At 56.4% G+C, this 19,522-nt stretch overlaps 10 protein-coding genes across 10 annotated transcripts in view, besides 15 other annotated features; all 10 read left to right on the top strand.

Moving 5' to 3' along the window:
- Positions 1 to 382, top strand: part of Tco025E_04163 (uncharacterized protein) — a gene marked incomplete at both ends in the record, with an annotated part of 2,760 nt that extends 2,378 nt beyond the window's left edge. The window contains one exon of the mRNA XM_029371075.1: positions 1 to 382. This exon is cut by the window's left edge and continues 2,378 nt beyond it. Within this exon, the coding sequence (XP_029228828.1) occupies positions 1 to 382 (382 nt within the window).
- A 566-nt stretch (positions 383 to 948) lies between these two features.
- Positions 949 to 971: a microsatellite.
- Positions 972 to 1,084: 113 nt separating this feature from the next.
- Positions 1,085 to 1,111: a microsatellite.
- A 59-nt stretch (positions 1,112 to 1,170) lies between these two features.
- Positions 1,171 to 2,934, top strand: Tco025E_04162 (uncharacterized protein; the record flags this gene model as incomplete). The annotated part of the gene is made up of 1 exon (XM_029371074.1): positions 1,171 to 2,934. The coding sequence occupies one exon, from the start codon at positions 1,171 to 1,173 to the stop codon at positions 2,932 to 2,934; it is 1,764 nt and encodes a 587-aa protein (XP_029228827.1).
- Positions 2,935 to 3,320: 386 nt separating this feature from the next.
- On the top strand, positions 3,321 to 4,577 carry Tco025E_04161 (DNA primase small subunit; the record flags this gene model as incomplete). The annotated part of the gene is made up of 1 exon (XM_029371073.1): positions 3,321 to 4,577. The coding sequence occupies one exon, from the start codon at positions 3,321 to 3,323 to the stop codon at positions 4,575 to 4,577; it is 1,257 nt and encodes a 418-aa protein (XP_029228826.1).
- A 524-nt stretch (positions 4,578 to 5,101) lies between these two features.
- On the top strand, positions 5,102 to 8,671 carry Tco025E_04160 (uncharacterized protein; the record flags this gene model as incomplete). Its single annotated transcript, XM_029371072.1, has 1 exon — positions 5,102 to 8,671. One exon carries the CDS (start codon positions 5,102 to 5,104, stop codon positions 8,669 to 8,671), a length of 3,570 nt encoding a protein of 1,189 aa, XP_029228825.1.
- Positions 8,672 to 8,866: 195 nt separating this feature from the next.
- Positions 8,867 to 8,944: a microsatellite.
- A 341-nt stretch (positions 8,945 to 9,285) lies between these two features.
- On the top strand, positions 9,286 to 9,906 carry Tco025E_04159 (uncharacterized protein; the record flags this gene model as incomplete). Its single annotated transcript, XM_029371071.1, has 1 exon — positions 9,286 to 9,906. One exon carries the CDS (start codon positions 9,286 to 9,288, stop codon positions 9,904 to 9,906), a length of 621 nt encoding a protein of 206 aa, XP_029228824.1.
- A 205-nt stretch (positions 9,907 to 10,111) lies between these two features.
- Positions 10,112 to 10,136: a microsatellite.
- A 263-nt stretch (positions 10,137 to 10,399) lies between these two features.
- Positions 10,400 to 11,305, top strand: Tco025E_04158 (uncharacterized protein; the record flags this gene model as incomplete). Its single annotated transcript, XM_029371070.1, has 1 exon — positions 10,400 to 11,305. The coding sequence occupies one exon, from the start codon at positions 10,400 to 10,402 to the stop codon at positions 11,303 to 11,305; it is 906 nt and encodes a 301-aa protein (XP_029228823.1).
- Positions 11,306 to 11,637: 332 nt separating this feature from the next.
- Tco025E_04157 (uncharacterized protein) lies at positions 11,638 to 12,330 on the top strand (the record flags this gene model as incomplete). The annotated part of the gene is made up of 1 exon (XM_029371069.1): positions 11,638 to 12,330. The coding sequence occupies one exon, from the start codon at positions 11,638 to 11,640 to the stop codon at positions 12,328 to 12,330; it is 693 nt and encodes a 230-aa protein (XP_029228822.1).
- A 195-nt stretch (positions 12,331 to 12,525) lies between these two features.
- Positions 12,526 to 12,556: a microsatellite.
- A 150-nt stretch (positions 12,557 to 12,706) lies between these two features.
- Positions 12,707 to 12,734: a microsatellite.
- Positions 12,735 to 12,877: 143 nt separating this feature from the next.
- Tco025E_04156 (methylenetetrahydrofolate dehydrogenase-like protein) lies at positions 12,878 to 13,924 on the top strand (the record flags this gene model as incomplete). Its single annotated transcript, XM_029371068.1, has 1 exon — positions 12,878 to 13,924. The coding sequence occupies one exon, from the start codon at positions 12,878 to 12,880 to the stop codon at positions 13,922 to 13,924; it is 1,047 nt and encodes a 348-aa protein (XP_029228821.1).
- A 215-nt stretch (positions 13,925 to 14,139) lies between these two features.
- Positions 14,140 to 14,234: a sequence feature (A-rich).
- Positions 14,235 to 14,722: 488 nt separating this feature from the next.
- Positions 14,723 to 14,769: a microsatellite.
- Positions 14,770 to 15,009: 240 nt separating this feature from the next.
- Positions 15,010 to 15,038: a sequence feature (A-rich).
- A 51-nt stretch (positions 15,039 to 15,089) lies between these two features.
- On the top strand, positions 15,090 to 16,649 carry Tco025E_04155 (uncharacterized protein; the record flags this gene model as incomplete). The annotated part of the gene is made up of 1 exon (XM_029371067.1): positions 15,090 to 16,649. One exon carries the CDS (start codon positions 15,090 to 15,092, stop codon positions 16,647 to 16,649), a length of 1,560 nt encoding a protein of 519 aa, XP_029228820.1.
- A 603-nt stretch (positions 16,650 to 17,252) lies between these two features.
- Positions 17,253 to 17,303: a microsatellite.
- Positions 17,304 to 17,583: 280 nt separating this feature from the next.
- Positions 17,584 to 17,638: a sequence feature (GA-rich).
- A 318-nt stretch (positions 17,639 to 17,956) lies between these two features.
- On the top strand, positions 17,957 to 18,955 carry Tco025E_04154 (UBX domain-containing protein 1; the record flags this gene model as incomplete). Its single annotated transcript, XM_029371066.1, has 1 exon — positions 17,957 to 18,955. One exon carries the CDS (start codon positions 17,957 to 17,959, stop codon positions 18,953 to 18,955), a length of 999 nt encoding a protein of 332 aa, XP_029228819.1.
- Positions 18,956 to 19,199: 244 nt separating this feature from the next.
- Positions 19,200 to 19,231: a microsatellite.
- Positions 19,232 to 19,243: a sequence feature (A-rich).
- A 146-nt stretch (positions 19,244 to 19,389) lies between these two features.
- Positions 19,390 to 19,415: a microsatellite.
- Positions 19,416 to 19,443: 28 nt separating this feature from the next.
- Positions 19,444 to 19,513: a microsatellite.
- Positions 19,514 to 19,522: the final 9 nt, after the last annotated feature.

Here is a 19,522-nt window from a genome sequence, read left to right as displayed (position 1 = left end):
CAGTGGAGGCGCTTGCCGCGGAGGAAGAGAACGCCCTCGCTTCCCGTCAAGAGCGAGGAGCGCGACGACAGGTTTGGCTTGCGCCGTGTGTGCCTCGCGGAGGATGAGGCGACGCGGCGGCGCGGGCTGCAGCAGGGTGAGGCGGAGGCCGTGGGCGCCCTCGGAGAGGAGTACGCCAGCGCAACACTGGAGCGCTCAGTGGAGGCGCTTGCCGCGGAGGAAGAGAACGCCCTCGCTTCCCTCAGGAGCGAGGAGCGCGACGACAGGTTTGGCTTGCGCCGTGTGTGCCTCGCGGAGGATGAGGCGACGCAGCGGCGCGGGCTGCAGCAGGGTGAGGCGGTGGCGTTGGGCGAATTTGATGTTTTTGGGGGTGTCTTCGTAGACGCCGGTGCTGTTCAGGAGGGATGCTCTCAGAGTGTTGCTTTTGGTGATGGTCTAGTGTGTGGGGAGCGTCTTAGTGGGATATATGTGGATCATCTTGGGAGGTGGGAAGAGGATGAGCGCGCAATGTTATTGGAGGATGAGAGTATTGAGTGGAAAAAATTGCTTAGGCGTGTGGGTTTGAAGAATTGTAAGGCTAAAGCAGTTCGTGTTGTTTGTTCTACTGGTGCGGGTTCGAGTGTTTTTAGGCATAGTGGAGGTAGGGCTCTCGAGCGTTGGGTTGTACGAAGTCGTTAGTTGGTTGTGTTGTCTTGTTTTTTGCCGTTTTTTTTGTCTGTCGGCCGGGGTGCTGGAGGTAGCGGCGTTTTGTGTTTTTGATGCAATGTCTTTGCTTCTGCGAGGTTATGCACGAGGGCTTAGTGGGAAGTTGTGGGTGCCTGTCCGTGCTGCCTTTGAGGTCGGTTTGTGTATGAGCTTCTGTGAGTCTGTTGCGACGATGCACTTGGAGGTCATATGCGTGTTGTTGCTTTTTTTTTTGGTTATTAACACCGCCGCGTAGTTTTTTCTTTGTTGTTGTTGTTGTTGTTGTTTTCCTGACTTGCATGGAGGTGTGTACTCCGTGCTTTTTGCGTCTGCTGCGCCCTGTTGCCCGTTGTGTGGGCATTTTTGCTGCTTGCCGACAACGGCCCTCCCCTCCTCACCGCACACACACACACACACACTCGCTCACTCTCTCCTTCTCTCTATTGCTGTTCTTCAATGGAAGCCGCTGCGTGGTGTGTGCGCGTTATGAGCGTCCTGGATTCTCTCACGCCGTTGGAAAGGCGCTTCTTGGAGGAGGCGTTAGGGCGCGCCGAGTCCAAGCCGAGCTCGGAAGGCGCCGAGGAGGAGCGGCGGCGGGAGCAGGGGGACAAGCAGGGCGAGGCGTCCACTCATAACTCGCCGCTGCCGCCTGTGAAGAGGAAACCTACGAGGTTTATGCCTCCCGATGCGGTGGATCGCTGCTCGCAGCAAATACGGCATGAGAACGCACTCTGGGACCAGGTGGAACGCTCCCTCGAATTCCCCTTTGTGTACCGCTCAGACAAAAACAAGGACCTCTGCCTAAAGATGCTGCGACGCATCCCGCAGTTTGAGTCCCTCGTCGAGGACGACTTGGTGGTGATTGCCACACGCATGGAAATCGTGCGGGTGCGGGCGAACACCGTGCTGGCCGGATGCCTGCCCTTCCCCCCCTGCTCCTCCTGCCTCGCCAAGCAAGCGGCGAGGTCCGCCTCCTCGGATACGTCCAATGAGGTGGATGGCCTTGTTTCGCTAGCGGAGTCGCTTTTTGGCGTGGCGGAGAAGAAAGAAGTCTGCGAACATGTGTCGAGCGCCAACCGTGATGTAAATAAACATGTATTTGTGCTGCTGCGTGGGAAAATCGCGCTGCGGCTGCCTTCCGTGCAAACCTCCCTGGAGGCCTTTGTTGAGCCATACGAAGTATTTGCCCTTCCAACGACCGTGGCTGCACTACCGGAGGGGTCCTGGTACGTTACGACTGGTGAATGCATGTTGCTGCGCCTGGCGCGGGACACGGAGCTCGCACTGGATCGTCTCATTAGCTACCTTGAAAAGCAGGTGCTTAACGAACGCGCCTTATTTTTGCGGTGTCAACTTCGCGTGAAGATTTTTACTCACTGGACAAGAGATAAGTACGAGGCGGCTGCGCGGTCGATGATCCCACTGCGTACCTCCTGGCGGCAGATGGTGGTGACGCAAGGGATGGAGGCGGATGCGTTGTACTTTATAAAAGAGGGTCAGTGCGTTGTTGTGCGCGATGTGCCGATGCTCCACCAGCAAACGCAGGAGCAGGAGCGAAGGCCACGCCGGTCGTCGGGCTCCACACAGGCAGAGGCCTATCCACTGCCACAGCGAATCTCGCCTGGGCGCCCCGAAGGAAAGATGCATTTGCCAGCTACTTCGGTGGATTCACCGCTGCCACTGTCATCGCCGCCGCCGCATACGAAGCTGGTGGAACTTGGTACGCTGCGGGAAGGAGAGTTCTTTGGTGAACTTGGCTTGCTCAATCATGACGTGGACTGGAGACCCGACGTTGAGAAAGTCTGGTCAGAGACGTACTGGCATAATCTACTTCTCAGCGCCTTACATGCCCCGATCGACTACGCTGCTGTAGAAGGAAATATGTCTTGGTGCTCCACTACTGAGTATAATACAGATGACTACAGCCTGCAGAGTCGTGTCTCCTCCGCAAAGCCGCCTGACGGTGCATTCCCACCGGCGTCGCTTCATCGTCAGGCCAGTGTCTACACAAAGACTCCGTGCGTTCTTTACATGTTGACTCATGAAAACTGCCGACACCTGTTTGGTGAACGGGAATATGCGCAGCTGAAGGGGTTTGCTAAAGGATATCCTTCCTGCGAAAACATTGAGGAGCAATACGAGCGGCAGCGAAAATGGGCGCAGTACCGTAAAGCGCTGGTGAAAGATGTTGCAATGGAATCGACAAGTTTTGCACGACAACTCTCAAAGTTGCCGCCCCTCCGGTTTTAGTGAAATGTATATCTGCCTCTGTTGCAACACGCTGGGGAGGAGCTGGTCCGGCAGTCGATGTCACTTTTTCCTGGCTCTCTGCGTGTGCCTCTTTTTTTTAACGGTTTATCTCGCACTAGCGGTGAAAAGAACGAGGCAGACGAGTTTGAATTCTGCGTTTTTTTTTGTATTTTTTCCCCCCCACGGCCGTCGGCCGCTGCTGCTTTTGTCGTTGTTAATTTACTTATTCTTGTCTTCTTGGTGGGGAAGGGGGGTGGCTTGCGGCAACTCCGTGCCTTTGAGACGATTCTGTCAGTTCTCGCTTGTCCTTTTCGCTGCCTCTCGCGGTGCGTGTGTGGCTCTCGCGCCCTCCCCCGCTACTCGTGGTAGGTGTGGCGAGAAGAAGAATGCTGGACGAGGTCCAACTGCGGGAGTTCTATGAGTTTGTCTACCCCGTCGAGCTCGTGACGCAGTGGCTGTCGTACAACTTCTCCACTGCGGGGAGGACGGCCGACGCAGCCGGCGCCGCGGACAGCGACGGCGCCGCCCTCGGTCCCCTGCTGTCGGAGGAGGCCGCCAAGAAGGAGCAGCGCAACATCGCCGCGGAGGGTTATCTTGCGCGGCGGGAGTTCTGCTTCACGCTTCTCGGTGACATCTTTACACGCTTCCGAAGCTACGGCAACACGGCGGAGCTGCGACGCGACCTCATTCGTTGCTACCCAGAGAAGATTGACGTTGGCGCAGTCTACACCATTCGACCCAATCAGAAACAGAGCGCCTCAAGCATTATTCCCCTTGAGCGTGAACTTGTGTTTGACATTGACATGAGCGACTACGATAGTGTACGGTCCTGCTGCAGTGGAAAGTCTATTTGCAGCTACTGTTGGACGTGGATGGCCTGTGCGGCCCACTTGCTGCGCAGAATTCTCGAGGAGGACTTTGGGTTTCGTTACATTCTGCCCGTGTTCTCTGGTCGACGCGGCATTCACCTATGGGTATGTGACAAGCGAGCCTGCAAGATGCACGACGACGAGCGTTCTGCGCTGGTGGGGTACTTGACGGTGGTGGTTCCCAAGGCCTCTCGCCAGGCTGTTGTGGCGGACTTTGTTAACGGCAAACCCATTCACCCCACCATTCGCTGTGTGCAGCGTGACATCATTGACCCAGCGTTTACCCGGCTCTTTTTGGAGTCCCCGGAGTCGAACCCAAACAGCGTACTGCACCCGAGAGGGGCCAGTGTTGTTTACACTGCAATCGCTGCGGCGCTTAAAATGGGTTCACGCCGTGACGTGGAGCAACGGTTTCTGCAGCACGTTCCCTTTGAGGAGGGCAATATACTGGACTGGGGTTACGTGATACGGGCATTGGGGGACGCCGCGGAGAAGGTCACGGCCGCGGCGCAGCTTCTGGTGATGTACCCAAGGCTCGACGAGCACGTCACGACACGGCGGGACCACCTTTTGAAGCTGCCGTTTTGCGTGCACCCCGGCACGGCATCTCTCTGTTGTCCGCTTGAGTGGGACAGTCTTGCCTCCTTCAACCCGCTCACCGACGCCCCAAAGCTGCAGGAGATGCTGTTGAGCCGTCAGATGGATTTAAAGTGGCTGCAGCCGTTGCGGAGCATGCTGCAGGAGATGAGTCTCGACCCCGAGGAGGAGCGTTAGGTGCAGGACGTGGCAGTGGGCCCACCACCACCTAGAAGTCGAAAAAGTTATAGAGATTCCCCATAGAAACTAAACATTATATATATGTAAGCTGCACCAGAAGAAACAAAAAAATAATGGATCCCCACACAAAGTATAATTGCGTCGTGTGGATTGCACCACTTGCTACACCCCCCTTTTTTTTTGTGTTGTTGTTGTTTATATACATAAATAGGTGGGTATATATATACATGTATACACAAAGGAAGAGAGAAAGGGCGAGACGAAGAAAAATCCGCTCTGTGAGGATTGTGGGGGATGGGGACCAGTTGCCGCTGCCGCATTCCCTCCCGTGCGTATGCACCGGCACCGCCAGCATCGTTGTGCTTTGTTCTCTGTTGCATTTTCATTACAATGTTCTCTCTAACCATCCTGCCCCTTGCCTTTGCCCCGTTTCTTTTACCAACACCTGTGAATGCGTTCATGGAAAGGAGCCTCCGAACAGTTTCTGGGGTTTTAAGTGCGTCGGCAGGTGAGGCGGCTGGATGTTCGCATTCCTTCCACCGGCAAAAGTCGCCCGGACGCAGCGTTCACCGCTGAGCAGCCTGGAGACAGAGAGAGATTTAAGTGAGCTAACGGCGCCTGCAGTGGCGGCAGCAAACCCCTTCGTGTCGATGGGAGCTGAGCGTGTGCGCCCCAATTCTATTGCCGAGGCGGAGATTTCAGTGGGTGAAGTTATGGTCCGTCCATCGGTTTTTCTCTCAGGCATTGGAGCCCATAGCTGCTGGATCGTGGATGAGAATACGCGCCTTCTTCGTGTGTGGAACATGAACAAGCCCTTTTGGCTGCGAACCGCCCCTCGCATGGCACAGATTCCTACCTTCACTGAAAGTGAGGGGCTGCCGCTCTTTGTCACTGAGCTCGGCCCTGACGAGGAGTCATTGGCGTTTTGCACCGATTACGGCGCCGTCTCTAGCCTTGACCACTCCGTCGAGTTTCAGTTCCACAGCGATGAGGGCAACCTCACCGTCTCTGCCTTTGCGTGCCGTCGGGAGGGAGAGTCGATGCTGACGGCTGTGGGCACCGTCTCCGGGCTTGTGCTCATCGCCGTCAGGGCCGAAGGCGAACGCGTCGTCGTTGGGTTTGATCGCACGGAATCTACAGAGCCGGTGCGCACAGCCCCGTTCTCATCTTCGCTGGGGAGTTGGTGGCGCTCGTGGCTTCCAGGGAATTCCTCGTTGCGGGACAACAGTTGTAATAAAAGCCGAAGCAGCTGTAGCAGCGGCGGCGGTGATGGCATCGTCGACACCGTTGGCCGCGAATTCACGCTTCTGCGCTTCCGTTCGACCCAGGCAAACCAGCTGTGGGCGGTCAACGCTGCATCTGAAGTCTTTCTCTTGGATTTTGGCTCCCTTCGGCGTCGAGGACGCAAGGGAGAGACGGAGGTTCGCGTCAAATGGGCCACAAACCTATCCAGAGTGCTGCAGCGCAAGGGACGCGTGGTGGCCTGTGATGAGACGGCCTCTGAGCTTTGTTGCCTGGTGTATTTGCTGCCAGGGGACGGGCGTGGGGCGGATTTGGAGGTTGTCACAATGGATGCCTCTAGTGGAAGGGTACGACAAACGCTGGGTATGCAATCCATCGGATCCCTTGTCAGAAGTGTCGCAGAATCCCCGTTGCATCACACAAGAATTTGCCTTGACGAAAGACAACACATGGTTACAGTGCTTTCAGGTCATTATTGTGTTCGGCTTAATAACCGGGTGGGTGTTCGTCATCCATGTTCTAGTGAGGATGTGCACGTGCTGCGAGGAATCGAGCGGCCTCTTGGCAGCTCGTTGTTGCCGGATGGTAGAATTGTCACGTTAGACATCAATGGACCCCTGGAGTCTGTCGTGTGTGCCGATGAGGCGATTGTAGAGGCTGCTGCTCAGAGTTCTCAGCAGGAGCAGTACCAAGACGCGTGGCGCAGGTCGCACTTTACGGGAAAACGTGAGGGTCTGTCAGATATGGTGCGTCACGTGGATGGCATTTTGCATACGCTGCGCATTGACGCCAAGATGTCGCTGGACTCCGCAGTACTGGAGGCTAGCGAGGGCATCTGTTCACATCAGGCACCGCACGAGGGGAATTGGGCGCGTGCCGACCTTGACGTGGAGGAGGATGGCATGGTCATGTACGTGACGCAGAACCTCGTCCGGCGCCAGCAGGAGCACCGCCGTTTCCTTCTTACTGTGCTCCTTCACAGTGAAATTGGCCCTTGTCTCCAGCCAGAGACAACTGCACGACTTCTCTCTGCGCAGGAGGCTTTGCTTGCCATGGTGGCGATTCGACGTCTACAGAATGACAGCTCCTATCCTCTATCCAGCATCGCCGCCGCCGCCACCACCACCAGCAGCAGCACCAACGGCAGCAGTGACGTGGAGTTTGATCTTGTGACGCCGCTTTATCGCCAGGCCACCACTGGAATGCGGCAGGCGGACGCGGATTACTCTGTGGAAGAGTACTTGCGTCTGGCCCGCAGCTCCATTGAACGGGAACGATGTCAGCAGCTGCTGCGTGAGGCGATTGTTCAAGTCGCCAATCGTGTTCGCGGCGAGAGCGGTGCCACGCAGCCTTGGAACGCGCAGGCCACGGCGGCGGAAATCGTCTTTGGGGAGCCAAGTCGTCTCAGTGCGCTTTTGCAGGTGTTGGGGGAGCAACACTGCGAGACCCAGCGCAGCGTACTTGTGGGTCAGCGCACAAAGTTTGACAGGGCAATGGCGTTGGCGAGTATTTTTGTGCTCGTTGAACGCGCCGTTAACGAGTCACGCGAGGATATGGCCTCCCTCTACAGCGTGCCGCACAACGTCCGTCTGATGCTGTGGACGAGCTCGGAGTTGGAGCACTATGGCATTCAGCTTCAGATCGCGAGCGCGTGCACCAGCCTGTCCGACACCTTAGCCGAAGTCACCGCTGCAGGCAGTAACGCGGCCACGGCACCGCGTCCCGCATCTGACAATGCACCGCCGTCCCTGTGGGGTGTCCCTGCAGCGGACCAGCTGCGCTTGTTAGAGCTTATTGCGTTAAACATTCACTTCTCTTTCCAGAACCATTCGCAGGGAAGCTCCTCCTTCTACGCCGAGGCGATACGGCGGACTTTGTTTCGCGAACCTTTTTTGCGTGAGCCACTGGGGTACCCATTCGGTGCTCCACGTCCCTCGGCAGATGCGACGATTGGGACCGCCGTACTACGTCTCTGCGAGGAGCTGGCGTTGGAATTCACTGTGGGGGACATACTTGTGGCTATTTGCCTCGCCAAACCCGTGGAGGATCCCCAGCAGGAGCCGGAATCGTATAGGCTGCTTGGTGCCTTTTGTCAGCGCAATCCGTACATGTTTGACATCGCCCTTCACACCCTGTTATCGCAGCGTCGGGAGTGGGAGTTGCAGCTGTTGCCAGAGCTGCTGCCGGAGTACGCCTCCGGGACCCTCGCGCGTGACGCATTTCTCATGCGGGATGCGCCGCAGCTGGCGTGGCTGGTGAAACCCGCCGCCTTCGAGGCACTTGTGGCGGAGGGGGTGCAGTCGCCCTTGTACCTTGCGTACGGCGATGACCTCGTCACGCACCGCTCGCGCTCTCTGTCAATGGCCAAGCTGGCCTGGGTCGCTGCGGGCGCCCCGACGTCGAGCGCCTACTACGCAATGCGGCTAGACGAAGAAATTGTTGCGGCGCAGAAGATGTGTTTGTTGCCGGAAACGAAAAACATGGATCTGGGCCCCGCTGAACTCGTTCAGCATCTACTGAAGCAGTCGTCACCGGATGCCTGGGTGTCGGCCGCAAAGGTTGCCTGTTTGCTGAAGGAGGAGCTGCGGGAGGACCTGCTGACGCAGATTATGCGGCGCGCGAAGCTGCAGGATGGGGACGCACTGAGCCACATCATCCGCGACGCCGCAAGCGAACTGGACGTGGCCCGCGCGCTGGAGGCAACCTCCATTGGCCGCATTCTAACCACTGCTGCCGCGGCGCAGTGCACGGCCGTTTTGGCGCGCGCCTGGGTGAGCGTCCTCGACGACGCGGAGCAGCGGCTACTCTCTGCGTGGGTGCAGATGCGAACGGCGGGGCTGGTGTCGTGAGGCGTGAAGAAGCAAAACAAAACAAAAAGGTATAAATGGCGCACGCGGGCACCCTCCATTCGCGACGTGTGGGAAGGCGCTGGTTGCGGCTTTACGTAAAAGGAGGAAAAAAGAAAGACCGAGAAAAGAAGAGGATGAGTTGCGGTAGTTAACAGCATGGCGTTAGAGACGAAGATTTCTTTTTAAAGAGCACACAACAACAAGAAGGAGGAGGACGAATGGAGGAGAAAAGAAAGAGAAAAAGAGGTACAACGAGGTGAGGACAGAGAGAAGTAAACGCCGACAAGGAAGGCATGCGGGAGCCCGCTTCCAGATGGAAGTGTCTGCAAATCAGAAACAAAGCCAATGAGGACACGAAGCAAAGCATATAAATGCCGCTGTCCTTCCTACTACGCCTCTGTGGTGTTGTTGGGCATCTGCCGCTTCTTTCCACTCTGTTCCGTACCTTTTATATATATATTTCCTCATGTGTTCCTCTCGAACTTTATGGGAGCGCGGCGCAACGCCCTCGGAGTCATTTTTTTTTCTGTTTGCCGTGTACTTCAATCTCTCCCTCTCTCTCCCTGTGCACTTCTGCGCCTTTGCCTGTTTCCTGTCCCCGGGTGCAGGCCAGTATGGGACGCGAAGGGGCTCACAATAGAGGCGGAGGGGCGGGGAAGGGTGGAGTCGGAAACGCCTCGGCAGAGGCATCTGCGCCGGGTCCGCCAGCTCCGCTCTCCCACGCACTCCCTTCGTTCATTGAGTTTAAAAAGCAGCAGGCGTCACTTCTCTTCATTGCGTGGGACAACGAAGATGCTGGCCGCATCGAGGCTCTGCAGCTTAGGCCTATCATCAACGCCCTTTTTCCGCCCGATACAGTGGAGCCCGTGGTTAGCCTGCGTGAGATACGAAGGGCATTTCTCGAGGCAGTTAGACAGCCATGGTCGCCGCAGCGGCGTGTGACGCTTGCTGAGGTTTGTGCCGTGCTAGATGCCTTGTGGGCGCCACAGCAGCGACGCACGCGGATGGTTACGGCGTGCCTTCGAAGCGTGTTTAGCGTTGTCTCTGACGCGCAGCCTACAGTGTCACGGGAAGCACTATTGGAGTTTGCGAAACGTGTCACCGGTGCGGATGTCAGTGCGGGGGTTGCGCAGTCGATTCTTTCTGCCGCGGCTGCGGCTGACGCCCAACTCTGCGATACGATGAACTTTGAGGGATTTTGCAGCCTGCTCCTTCCGGGGTTAGTGTATGGATAGAGGTACGAATGCGTGTGCAGAGCAGAGCCCCTCGACGGATCCCGCAGCTACTGTTTGGTCCGCGTGCGACCAAACGGCCTTTGTTGTGGCGCTAAGCTGCACGATGTGGAGCTTTTTGCTTTGTGTTTTGCTGATATAATACACTATAACGGGGGGCGGAACTGGGAGTTCTTTTTTCTCCCTTCTCCGTGCGTCTCCTCCCCTCCACACACATACACATACACACAACAAAAAAAAACTGCAAAGTCCACGCTTCATTATCTTGCTGCGTATACGAATTCACTGCACTGGTATCCTCCATCCCTCTATACACGTCTTTGTATTTGTACGTATGGGAGGTTTATGCGGCTGTCTTTTGGTCTACTGCCCGCCTCTGGCTGTTCTGTTGTTTCCCACCGAAGAATTTCTTGTCAAGGGTTTGCGATGGATTTGCCTCTTTTATTATTATTTTTCTTCCCCCCTTTCTCTGCTGCTTCGGTAGAGCTGTCCACCAATGGCCGCAAAAAAGGTATCGATTAGTGCGTGGGACTCCGAACACGCGGCAGCCTCGGCAAAACGAAAGCCTGGCGGCCGCGTGTCGGAGGTGACTCTGCTGCCAGCGCTGACGTCGACTTCTGATGACAGCCCGAGCAGTCCGTGGCCCATCACTACGTACCGCTTGTCTAGCAACAACGTGCCGGAAGCTCTGCCACATATATCTGTCGCTGGCTTTGTCACCACAGGCAGCGATGTCGCCAGCATGCACGCGTCAACTGTGCTTGGTGCCTCTTACGCGGAAAATGTCGAAGTTTCGGCTGGCTTCAGGGACAAGGTACGTCGACTGCTCGCGCTTCAGCGAAGGAAACATAGGGAACTTCTGAAGTCTGAAGAGGAGGCCTTCAATACTTTGCTGCGCCAGGCGGAATCCAGCGTAGCGAGTATAAATGCATTTGTAGCGTTTCGAAAGAATAGGGAGGCCGCCGCGGAGCGGGAGCGGGAGCGGATGCTGCCTTGGCTTATGGACTGCTTTGCCAATAGGTTTGAGCGGGTCATTCGTGAGGAGTGGGAGGAACGTCGGTCCATCGTTTCCTACGAGTGGCGGCTGCGGGAGGCTAAGCGTCGTGTGGAGTGGATGACGGGCACCAAGATGCGTCTTAAACGGGCGATGGGGTTGCTGCTGCATGCTGAGGAATGTCGTCGAAGATTTATTGAGCGCGCCGAACTGCGGGAGGTGTGGGAAATGCCCGAGTTGCGTCCTTTTGTTGTTGTGTTCGAGAACCTCGGCGTACTGGGGCCGTGCCCCTTTGTGTCGGTGGAGGACTGCCCCTTTTACTGCCGTGGTGAGGGATACCGCCGCCCACACTTTGAGTTCACCGTGAAGGGCAAACCCCAGACGCGGACGCTCCCGCCTGTACCCTGATGCTCTGCCCCTCTACATGTTAGTTGTTGTTGCCGCCGCATTTTTGCATTCCAATTAAATGTACACTTTCTTGCTGACTCTCTATTCACCTGAGCAGCCTTGCCGTTTCCTGCGGCTCCTCCACCTAGGCTTTTTTCATTGGGCTGCTTTTTTTTCTCCTTCGCTCTCGTCCTGTATTATATATATATATGTTTTTGTATCGGCCTTTTTTTTCTTTTTGGGTGTTTCGTTGGGTTTTTTCTTCCACTTCCTTTTGCGCTTGCTGCCCCTGCACGCATGTTCCCTCTTAACTTTTTCCCTTGCCAGAGACAGGGACGGGTGAAGGGGCCGAGATGGAGGCGCCTGCCATCACTCCCCTGCTGGAGGACGGCGACGCTGCCTTTGGCAAGGATGCCCAGCAGTTCCTCACTGTGATTGCCGACATGCAGCGTGAGGCGGAGCAGCGGCGCCTTCTTCTTGACGAGCTGCGACAGAAGGAAGCGGCCGCCAAGGCGGAGCTGGAGAAGTGCCTCGCGGCGCGTGAGGCCTTGGTGGCCCGTATGGCCCACACGAAGGCGGAGGGACTGGAGCTGCAGGTGGAGCACAATGAACTTGGCTCTCGGCAGCGGGCGGCGGCGGCGGCGGCGTTGGAGCTGCGCCGCCAGAAGGCCCAATGGGCGCAGCTGCAGCGGCTGCACCAGGCGCCGTCCGCGCCGCCGTCCTCCCCGATTCGCGGGAGGAGCGACGACGGTGATGAGGCGCATGTGCCGGGCATGCCACAACTTGCCCGTGCCCTTCATGCGTGGAGCCAACTGTCACACGGCTCCCTCTTTCTTCAGGAATTGAAGACCATGCTGACAGAGTTTATGACAGAGCTGCAGCTGAACACGGGGAGAACCTCCGACGAAGTTGCCCGCACGCTTCACAACGAGGCGTCCACGGATCATACGACAGCTGTTTTGGATTTGGCCATTATTTTTCCCCAACTGCCATCCTTGAGCCCTGTGGAAAAGGCAGTCCTTTCGCTGGTTCCCTTTTCCGACTGAGTTGCCGGGACTGGGCTTAGCGTGGGAGAGATCAGGTTGCCTAGTTTAGTTGTCTTTATATTTATTCTCTGTGGTGGTGGGGCGTTCTATTCTTTTTTGTTCCTCGTATCTCTTCCAGTTCCTTCAGGGTGTTCTACTTTGAGTTCCGACGGCCCTCTGTTGGGCTGCGGGGTGAATGATGGGTTTCTCTGCAGCAACAAAATAAAATAAAACAAAATAAAATAAAGAAGTAAAAATGTTGCCTGTCTGCAGAATTTTGCTTCTTTCTCTTCCGCACGTTTTCCTCTGCAACGTGCACGCAACGAGGCCGTCGTCGTGAAGGAGTGCCTGCAGAGGGGAGAGGCCTCGATAAGTCGCCGGGCACAAAACGGCACACGTGTGCGCGTGCGTGAGTGTGTGTGTGTATAAGGGATAGAGCGAGAGTGCGAGTATTTCTACAGACACAAAGCGAAGGCACGAGATCCATCAACGAACAAGAAATAAAGACAGCAAATACAAATTTTTTTAAGAAAAAAAGAGGGGCGATACGCCAACCAGCCCCACATTCATGAAGGCGGAGAAGCTCCGTGGCAAAGTTCTTAGCGACGCATTGCTTGAGCGCATAAAAAAAGAAGTGGCTCTTCTTCGGCGCCCGCCGAGTCTTGCGGTTGTCGTTGTTGGTAACCGCCAGGACTCACTGCGCTATGTTGCGGTGAAGCAGCGAACAGCCGCGGCTTGCGGTATTCGCTTCCACCTTCATAAGCTTTCCGAAACCGTGCCAGAGGGACTGCTGCACCGAGAACTCCGACGCATCAGTGACGATGATGCGTTTGACGGGGTTCTTCCGCAGCTGCCGCTTCCCTTGCGCTTTCGGGTGCGTCCTGCTCTCCTGTGTATTCACCCTGGCAAGGACGTGGACGGCCTTCACCCACTTAATGCGGGAAGCCTTTTACTGCATGCCAACCCTACCTACGATGAGGCTGACCAAAAGAGTACCTTGACGGAGAAGGGCGAGTCACTGGCCACATGTCTTCTGAATGAAGAACGCTACTTTATTCCTTCTGCGGCGTTGGCAGTGCATGCGCTGCTTTTTTCTTATTTGGAAAAGACTGCGGCCGCCGCGCTGACGCCTCCAACGAATCGTAGAAATCTGCACGCTGTAATCATCAACAATAGCATGCTGATTGGTGTCCCGACAGCCGCCTTGCTACAGAGGGAGAAAAACTTCATTGTGACGCTTTGTGGCCGGTTCAACGACCTGGAGGCGGTGAAGCAGGTCAGTCGTCACGCTGACATCCTCGTGACTGCTCTCGGCAAACAGCGTGTGGTGACTGCGGATTTTGTGAAGCCTGGGGCCATCGTGCTGGATGTGGCGATCAACGAGGACTCCACCGCCGGAGGAAAGACGCCGTCTGGCCGTCGGCGCTTGTGCGGAGACGTGGACGTGGCGTCCGTGGCTGAAAAAGCGGCCGCATTCTCGCCGGTGCCGGGGGGCATCGGGCCCTTGACGATTGCGTACTTGATGCAAAACACCCTCAAGGCCGGCCTCCTGGCCGAACACGGCATAAACTGCTCCCTCCCCCACTTTGCCTCCGCGCAGGAGGGGGCGATGTAGTCTACCCATGCCGTTCCTTCCACACGGGAGGAGAGTGAGAGAGGGGAGTGACGAAGACACGAAACACCTGCGATGGCAAAAGGCGACGGCAGGCAGAGCATCGACGCGAGTGAAATTTGCACCGGCTTTGGCGAAGTGGTAATGACATTGAATGAGGGAAGAGGTGCAAAAGGGGGGGGGGTTATTGCCCCACGAATGGAGGGGTCTATTGTCCGTTTTTTTTTTTTCTTTCTGTGTGTATGTTTGTTTTCTCCTTATTTTCTCGAGTTTTTTATTTTGTATTTGTATGTGTATTTTTTCTTTTCTTTTTCTGCCTTGGTGCCTCCGTGGCTTACTAATGCCTCTTTGCGTTGTGGCCTCGGGTGACTCCTTCCGCCACCCTCCTCCCGTCCACCGCCGCCTTTCTTTTCCTCCCCGGGGTGCGCCACAACACACCGTGCGCCTTTCACGCAGTCTCTCTTTGGCCCCTTGCCCCTCTCGCCGTAGTTGCTATTTTGTGTTTTCAGTTTCTCGCCTTGTGGTTTGTCGCGGTCTTCTTTCCGTGCGTCGCTCCGGTAGGCAACGGGGCGGGAGGGAAGCGAAATAAGAAAAGGGGGTGAGAGAAAAAAGAAGGGGGGTCTGAGGTGAGAGGCGCTCGCACACTTGCATCTCTCTCGGCTCTGTGTGTGAGCCCAGTGCGGAGCAGGAGCAAAGAAGGGGAGGGATTGAAAAATATTGCTGTTGCGTTTTGCCTCCTGCACGGCGGGCGAGGAGCGTAAGGGAGCGAGTGCTTGACAAATAATTGAGAGAGAAAAAGGGTGTTGTTGTTGCTGCTGCTGCTGCTGCGGCGGCGGCGGCGGCGGCGGGGACGCCAAGAGGGAGGAGTACGCGCTGCACCCCGCTGCAGAGACAGTGCAGCGCGAGGGAACAGGCGGTTCGGGTGCGCCAATGTTTGTACTATGCACGCAACTAAGAAGATAGTTTGTTGTTGTTGTTTTTTTTTGGGGGGGTGCTCTTTTCTGCAATTGGATTTTTTATTAATATTTTTTCTCCTTTTCTTTCTTCTTTTCGTTGTTGGCTGTCTAAGGCGTAGCGGAGGTGCGTGGTTTTTTGTTTGTTTGTTTGTTTTTTCTTTGCTGTTGCTGCTCTGTGCATATTTTCCCTCATCCGGTAGGCAACGCGGAGGATGAGCGTGCCCGGCACCCTCTCCGCCGTTGCGGCCCCGTCAAACACCACCACCACCACCACCACCACTACTGTCGCCCACGCCACGGAGAGCGCGCGTGTTAAGAGTGACGTGGCGCGGCCGCAGGTGATGACTGCGCCTGCGCGGGGAGCTCAAATCGCTTCTCTTGTGCAGACCCAGCCGGACCAAATGTTTCAGTTGGACGGGCGGCAAGCTCCTTATCCGCCTAGTCCAGGCAAACTGCATCGGCATGGGACTGAGCACAAAGCAAAACGGCAAAATCGAAAGCAACGGCAGGGGGGGCATCAAAATACTAACCAAAATGAAGACAGCGGAGGTGCGTTGAATGACGCAGCGCTTGTTCGTCTCTTGCCAGGAGTGAGGAACGGCAGCGACTACTCAAACACGGGTGCGCGACAGGAGGCGGCGGCCGCGGTGGCGTCAAGGCACTGGCTCCTGGAGAGGAACGATGCGGCGCAATTCCATCTCGAGGTCAACACAAGGGCCACCGGTGGTGGAAGATTGGACGACTGCAGCGTAAGCCCGTGTCGGCACCTGCACGCCCAAGGCGTCGCGGAAGCGGAGTGGATGGACGACGAGGCCGTCATTGCGATTGATGTGCTGCGCGAGTGGGGGGGGAAAGAAAAGGAGGAGCTCTTTCTGCGGCACCCGCGCCTGGAGCCCTACACCACCGGGGAGCCCCTCACCCCGCTCTCCGCGGTCCTAACGGGACTTTCGCTTGGCACCACCCCCACGAGCGATAGACACGCAAGAACCACCTCGTTGCAGGCTCCCCCGCCGAATACCCCCTCCCACGGGCGGCACCAAGGGAACAAGGCCCAGGCCTTGGGGTGCCATGCGCCAGCGAATGACCCGGAGCCTCTTCTCAACCACAGGGGCGCGGTGCCTCGGAATGAGCCACTTCAAGTGGGTCACGTAACGGCAGGTCTCCCACCACAAGAGGGTCAGCATTCACTTGAGGCCAGGTCCGTCGCTAAAACGGGTGAGGTGTTAGAGGATGACAATGTCTTGAGTCGCGGACTTCGCGGACAAAGTAATCAGACTGTGGAAGACATTGGGAAGCTGTGGCTCCGACGGAGGGGTGAAAGGATGAACAGGCGTGCGGTGCGTATGAGCGGTACCGTTGCGGAATGCCACCTGCTTGGGGCGGATGATGTCCTTCAAGTATTGCGGGATGAAACTGGAGGTGGCGGCAGCGATGGGGCGCCGCTGCCCGCCACACGGTCTTACGACAAACTCAGCAGGTCAGCTATACGCCGCGTGGTGGCGCTGGCGGACCGCTCTCTGCGACGGCGCGCGGGTGATAATGACAGTAAGGACTTGATAGACGTCGGCGGGGACGTACGCGTCTCGACAGTAGAAGGCGAGGAGGAAACGCCTGAGACGCCTCAGGCGCTGCAACTTCTAGCCGGCATCTACCAGTCCGCGGAGGATGAGCTTTGCGGCGTGATGGACCTGTGGAAGATGGCGGCGGCGGCGGCGTGTGCGGAAGCTTTAGAGCTTTCGACACCGTCTACGGCGACGGAAGTTGTCACCTGAGAAATTCGACTTTTTTTTCTTTTCTTTTTTTGGGTGTGTGTTTACCAACGCCTTATAAAGGGAAACGCGACCCAGGAAGAAGGAGTCTCCGGAGAGGTGTAGCAGTCCGCATAATAAACATAATCAAACCACTAACCATGAGAGGTAATTGTGCGGAAGGATCAACGCATCAATGTAGATATGTTGTTTTTCATGTCTTCTTCTTTTTTATTGGGGGGTGGGGTTCTTCATTGCGGGGCGCACGCAGAAAAGACGTTGTGATTTCCACTACTGCTGCTGCTTTGCCTCCTGCATGGCGACTGCAGTAAATTGCGGAGTTGCCCCATGTAGCTCGAGGGGCATGTACGTAAGCGTGCATCTGCAGGGGGAGGGGCCCGCTTCTCGTGTGATCGCTTTGCCGCCAAGCACGGCAACCGCTGCGGCGTTGCCCGAGGGACACACGGTGCCCCACCCCCCCACCCGCCGACTGAAGCAAGAGCAACAACCAGTAATGTACTGGTCCACTGAGAGAAAGCGAGGGGAGGAGCAGGGAGAAGGTGGAGTTGTGTGACTAATTACTCTATTATTTTTTCTCTGCGCCTGTGTTTGTGTGCGTGAGTGTGGATATATATATATATATATAATATTGTTGCATCCATATATATATATATATATGTGTGTGGGTTTGTGTGTGGTTCCTTGCGGAATGAGTGTGAATGCCGTTTCGTCGAAGTGTTGTGATTCCCTCTCACACACAGCGGTGGTGGGCGCCCACCTCGCTATCTCCTGCTCATGTCCGCAGTAGCACAGCTGGCCGAGGGCGAGGCGCCGCAGTGAGAGAATTCCCCCATTTCGTCTACCACAATGCCATGCGCGCCCATTGCGCTGCGTCCCTCGCATCTATTTTATTTGAGGTTGTTGCAGGCGGTCAAAAGCACGTTGCTGTTTTTATTTTTCCCTCCCTATTTCTCCTTTGTTCCCTGTCTCTCTCTCTCTCTCTCTCTTCCCTCACGGTGGCTCCCACCGCGCTGCGTGTGGCTGCCGCGCCTCTCCGCCCCTAATAAGGATAGCCACTGCGCCTAGCACCGAAGCTTGTGGGGCAACGTAAGAGCAGGCAAGCAGCAATAAGTCCGGGAGGAAGGCAAGAAGCACCGCCGGCACAAAGAGAACCCTTAAATACCTTCAGCAAGAAGTCAAAGGTACAACTGCGAAGCAAAGCGAGAAGCGGAAGAAACAGAGGGAGGGGGAGGGAGAAAAAAAAAACAGAGACGGACGTACTGAGGCAGGCGGGTTTGTAATACACACCCATACGCGCAAAAAAAAAACACATGTCGCGAAAAGAAGACGACGAGGTGGAGGCACTCACGGCGTTCATGCCTTGGCTGAAGCGGGAGGAAGCCTTAGAGCTGTTAAAAAACTACGGTGGGGACGCGGAGAGTGTCATGCGTGTCCTCGAAGAGACGGCCGCCAGCCACTGGGCGTCGGTTGAGGGGCAGCGAACAGGGGCGGACGACGCGGCTGGCAAGAAGGTGGAAAAACATTTTGTTGGTGGCGGCCCGTCCTCCGGGCAGGTGGTACTTGGCGGTGATGGCGCGGTAGAGAACGTCATCGAGTCGCTGTTTAACAAGGTCCGTCAGGGGAAGGGCGACGAGGAAGTTGAGGAGGCTCAGTTCTTCTTTGGCCGTGGACGACGTCTTGGGCACACAGCATCAGCAAGCCCATTTATTGAGCCCACGCTGCGGCAGCGACGCGACATTGTGGTCACGGTGTACCGTGACTGCTATCGCGTTGACGATGGGCCGCGAATGCAGAAGGCAAGCTCCGAAGGCATGGCCTTCTTTCAGGCGCTGGAAGCGGGCGTAGTGCCGGAAAGCATTGCGGCAATATACCCCAACACAAACATCTCCGTGCGACTGGTTGACTGCACCCAACACGACGCCCCGTCGTCCTTCTCGGCCTTTGCCGGGGAGGGTCGCAGGCTGGATGCCAAGGAGGCAACAGCCGTGGCAGCCCCACCCTCCGTGGCGCAGACTGGGGGCTGTGCCACCCCTGTTGCGATGAGCGACAGCTTTGAGCTTCACGAGGACGAGGAAACGACAAAGCTGGCAATTGTGAATCTCCTCGGGGAACGCAAGGAGTTCAGGGTCAACCCTCAGCGACACACCGTCAGGGATGTTTTCTTTTTGGCGGCGCGGCACGCCCAGCCGGACGCGTTGTCGTTTCAGCTCATTGCCCGTGACGTTCCCCCGCGCCCCTTGGCGGATGGATCTCTCACGATTGACGCCGCCAAGCTGCGGAATGCCACTGTGATGATGCGCCGACTCTGAACTAATCTTGTCATACGCTAGTAATAACCGTTGCCACCAGCACAGCCACGGCCATTCTTACCTTTTCAACCCCGCACTGCTTCGCTTGCTGTCATTTCACACACCCATACTTGTCACTGGGATATTGCTGCGCAGTTGCATACAGGTGCGTCGATGGGTGGCTGTGTCTCGTGTGCTTCTTTTTTTTTTGCTGCTTTTACCTCCATTTTATGATCGTTTTTTCCCCCCTCACCGCGTCTAGTGTTTGTTGTTCGTTGTTGCTGTTTTGTTTTTTTTCTGCGTGTGTTTTGCATGGCCTTTTTCTTTATTTTTCACTTTCCTGCTTTCCGCGCCGCCCGATTTCTGTGTCCCGCCTTCTTCCTTCTTTCCCCCTTCTTGTTTTGCCGCCTGCACGCGCCATCGCTGCCTCGGTCCGGGTGCACGCACGCGCGCCGCGCAACGCAACGCAACGCAACGCAACAGCGTGGGGGGAACCAATATTTTCCTTTAAGAAAAGAAAAACAACAACAAAGCAAAACGAAGCAACGGAGAGGAAAGGCCACAGCAACGACAAGAGCATTATCCAGG

The sequence above is a fragment of the Trypanosoma conorhini genome (assembly GCF_003719485.1).
Source record: "Trypanosoma conorhini strain 025E chromosome Unknown Tco_14.4_contig_00206, whole genome shotgun sequence".
Taxonomy (NCBI): domain Eukaryota; phylum Euglenozoa; class Kinetoplastea; order Trypanosomatida; family Trypanosomatidae; genus Trypanosoma; species Trypanosoma conorhini.
The sequence above is the reverse complement of the archived record's forward strand: the minus strand, read 5'-3'. Positions and strand labels throughout refer to the sequence as shown.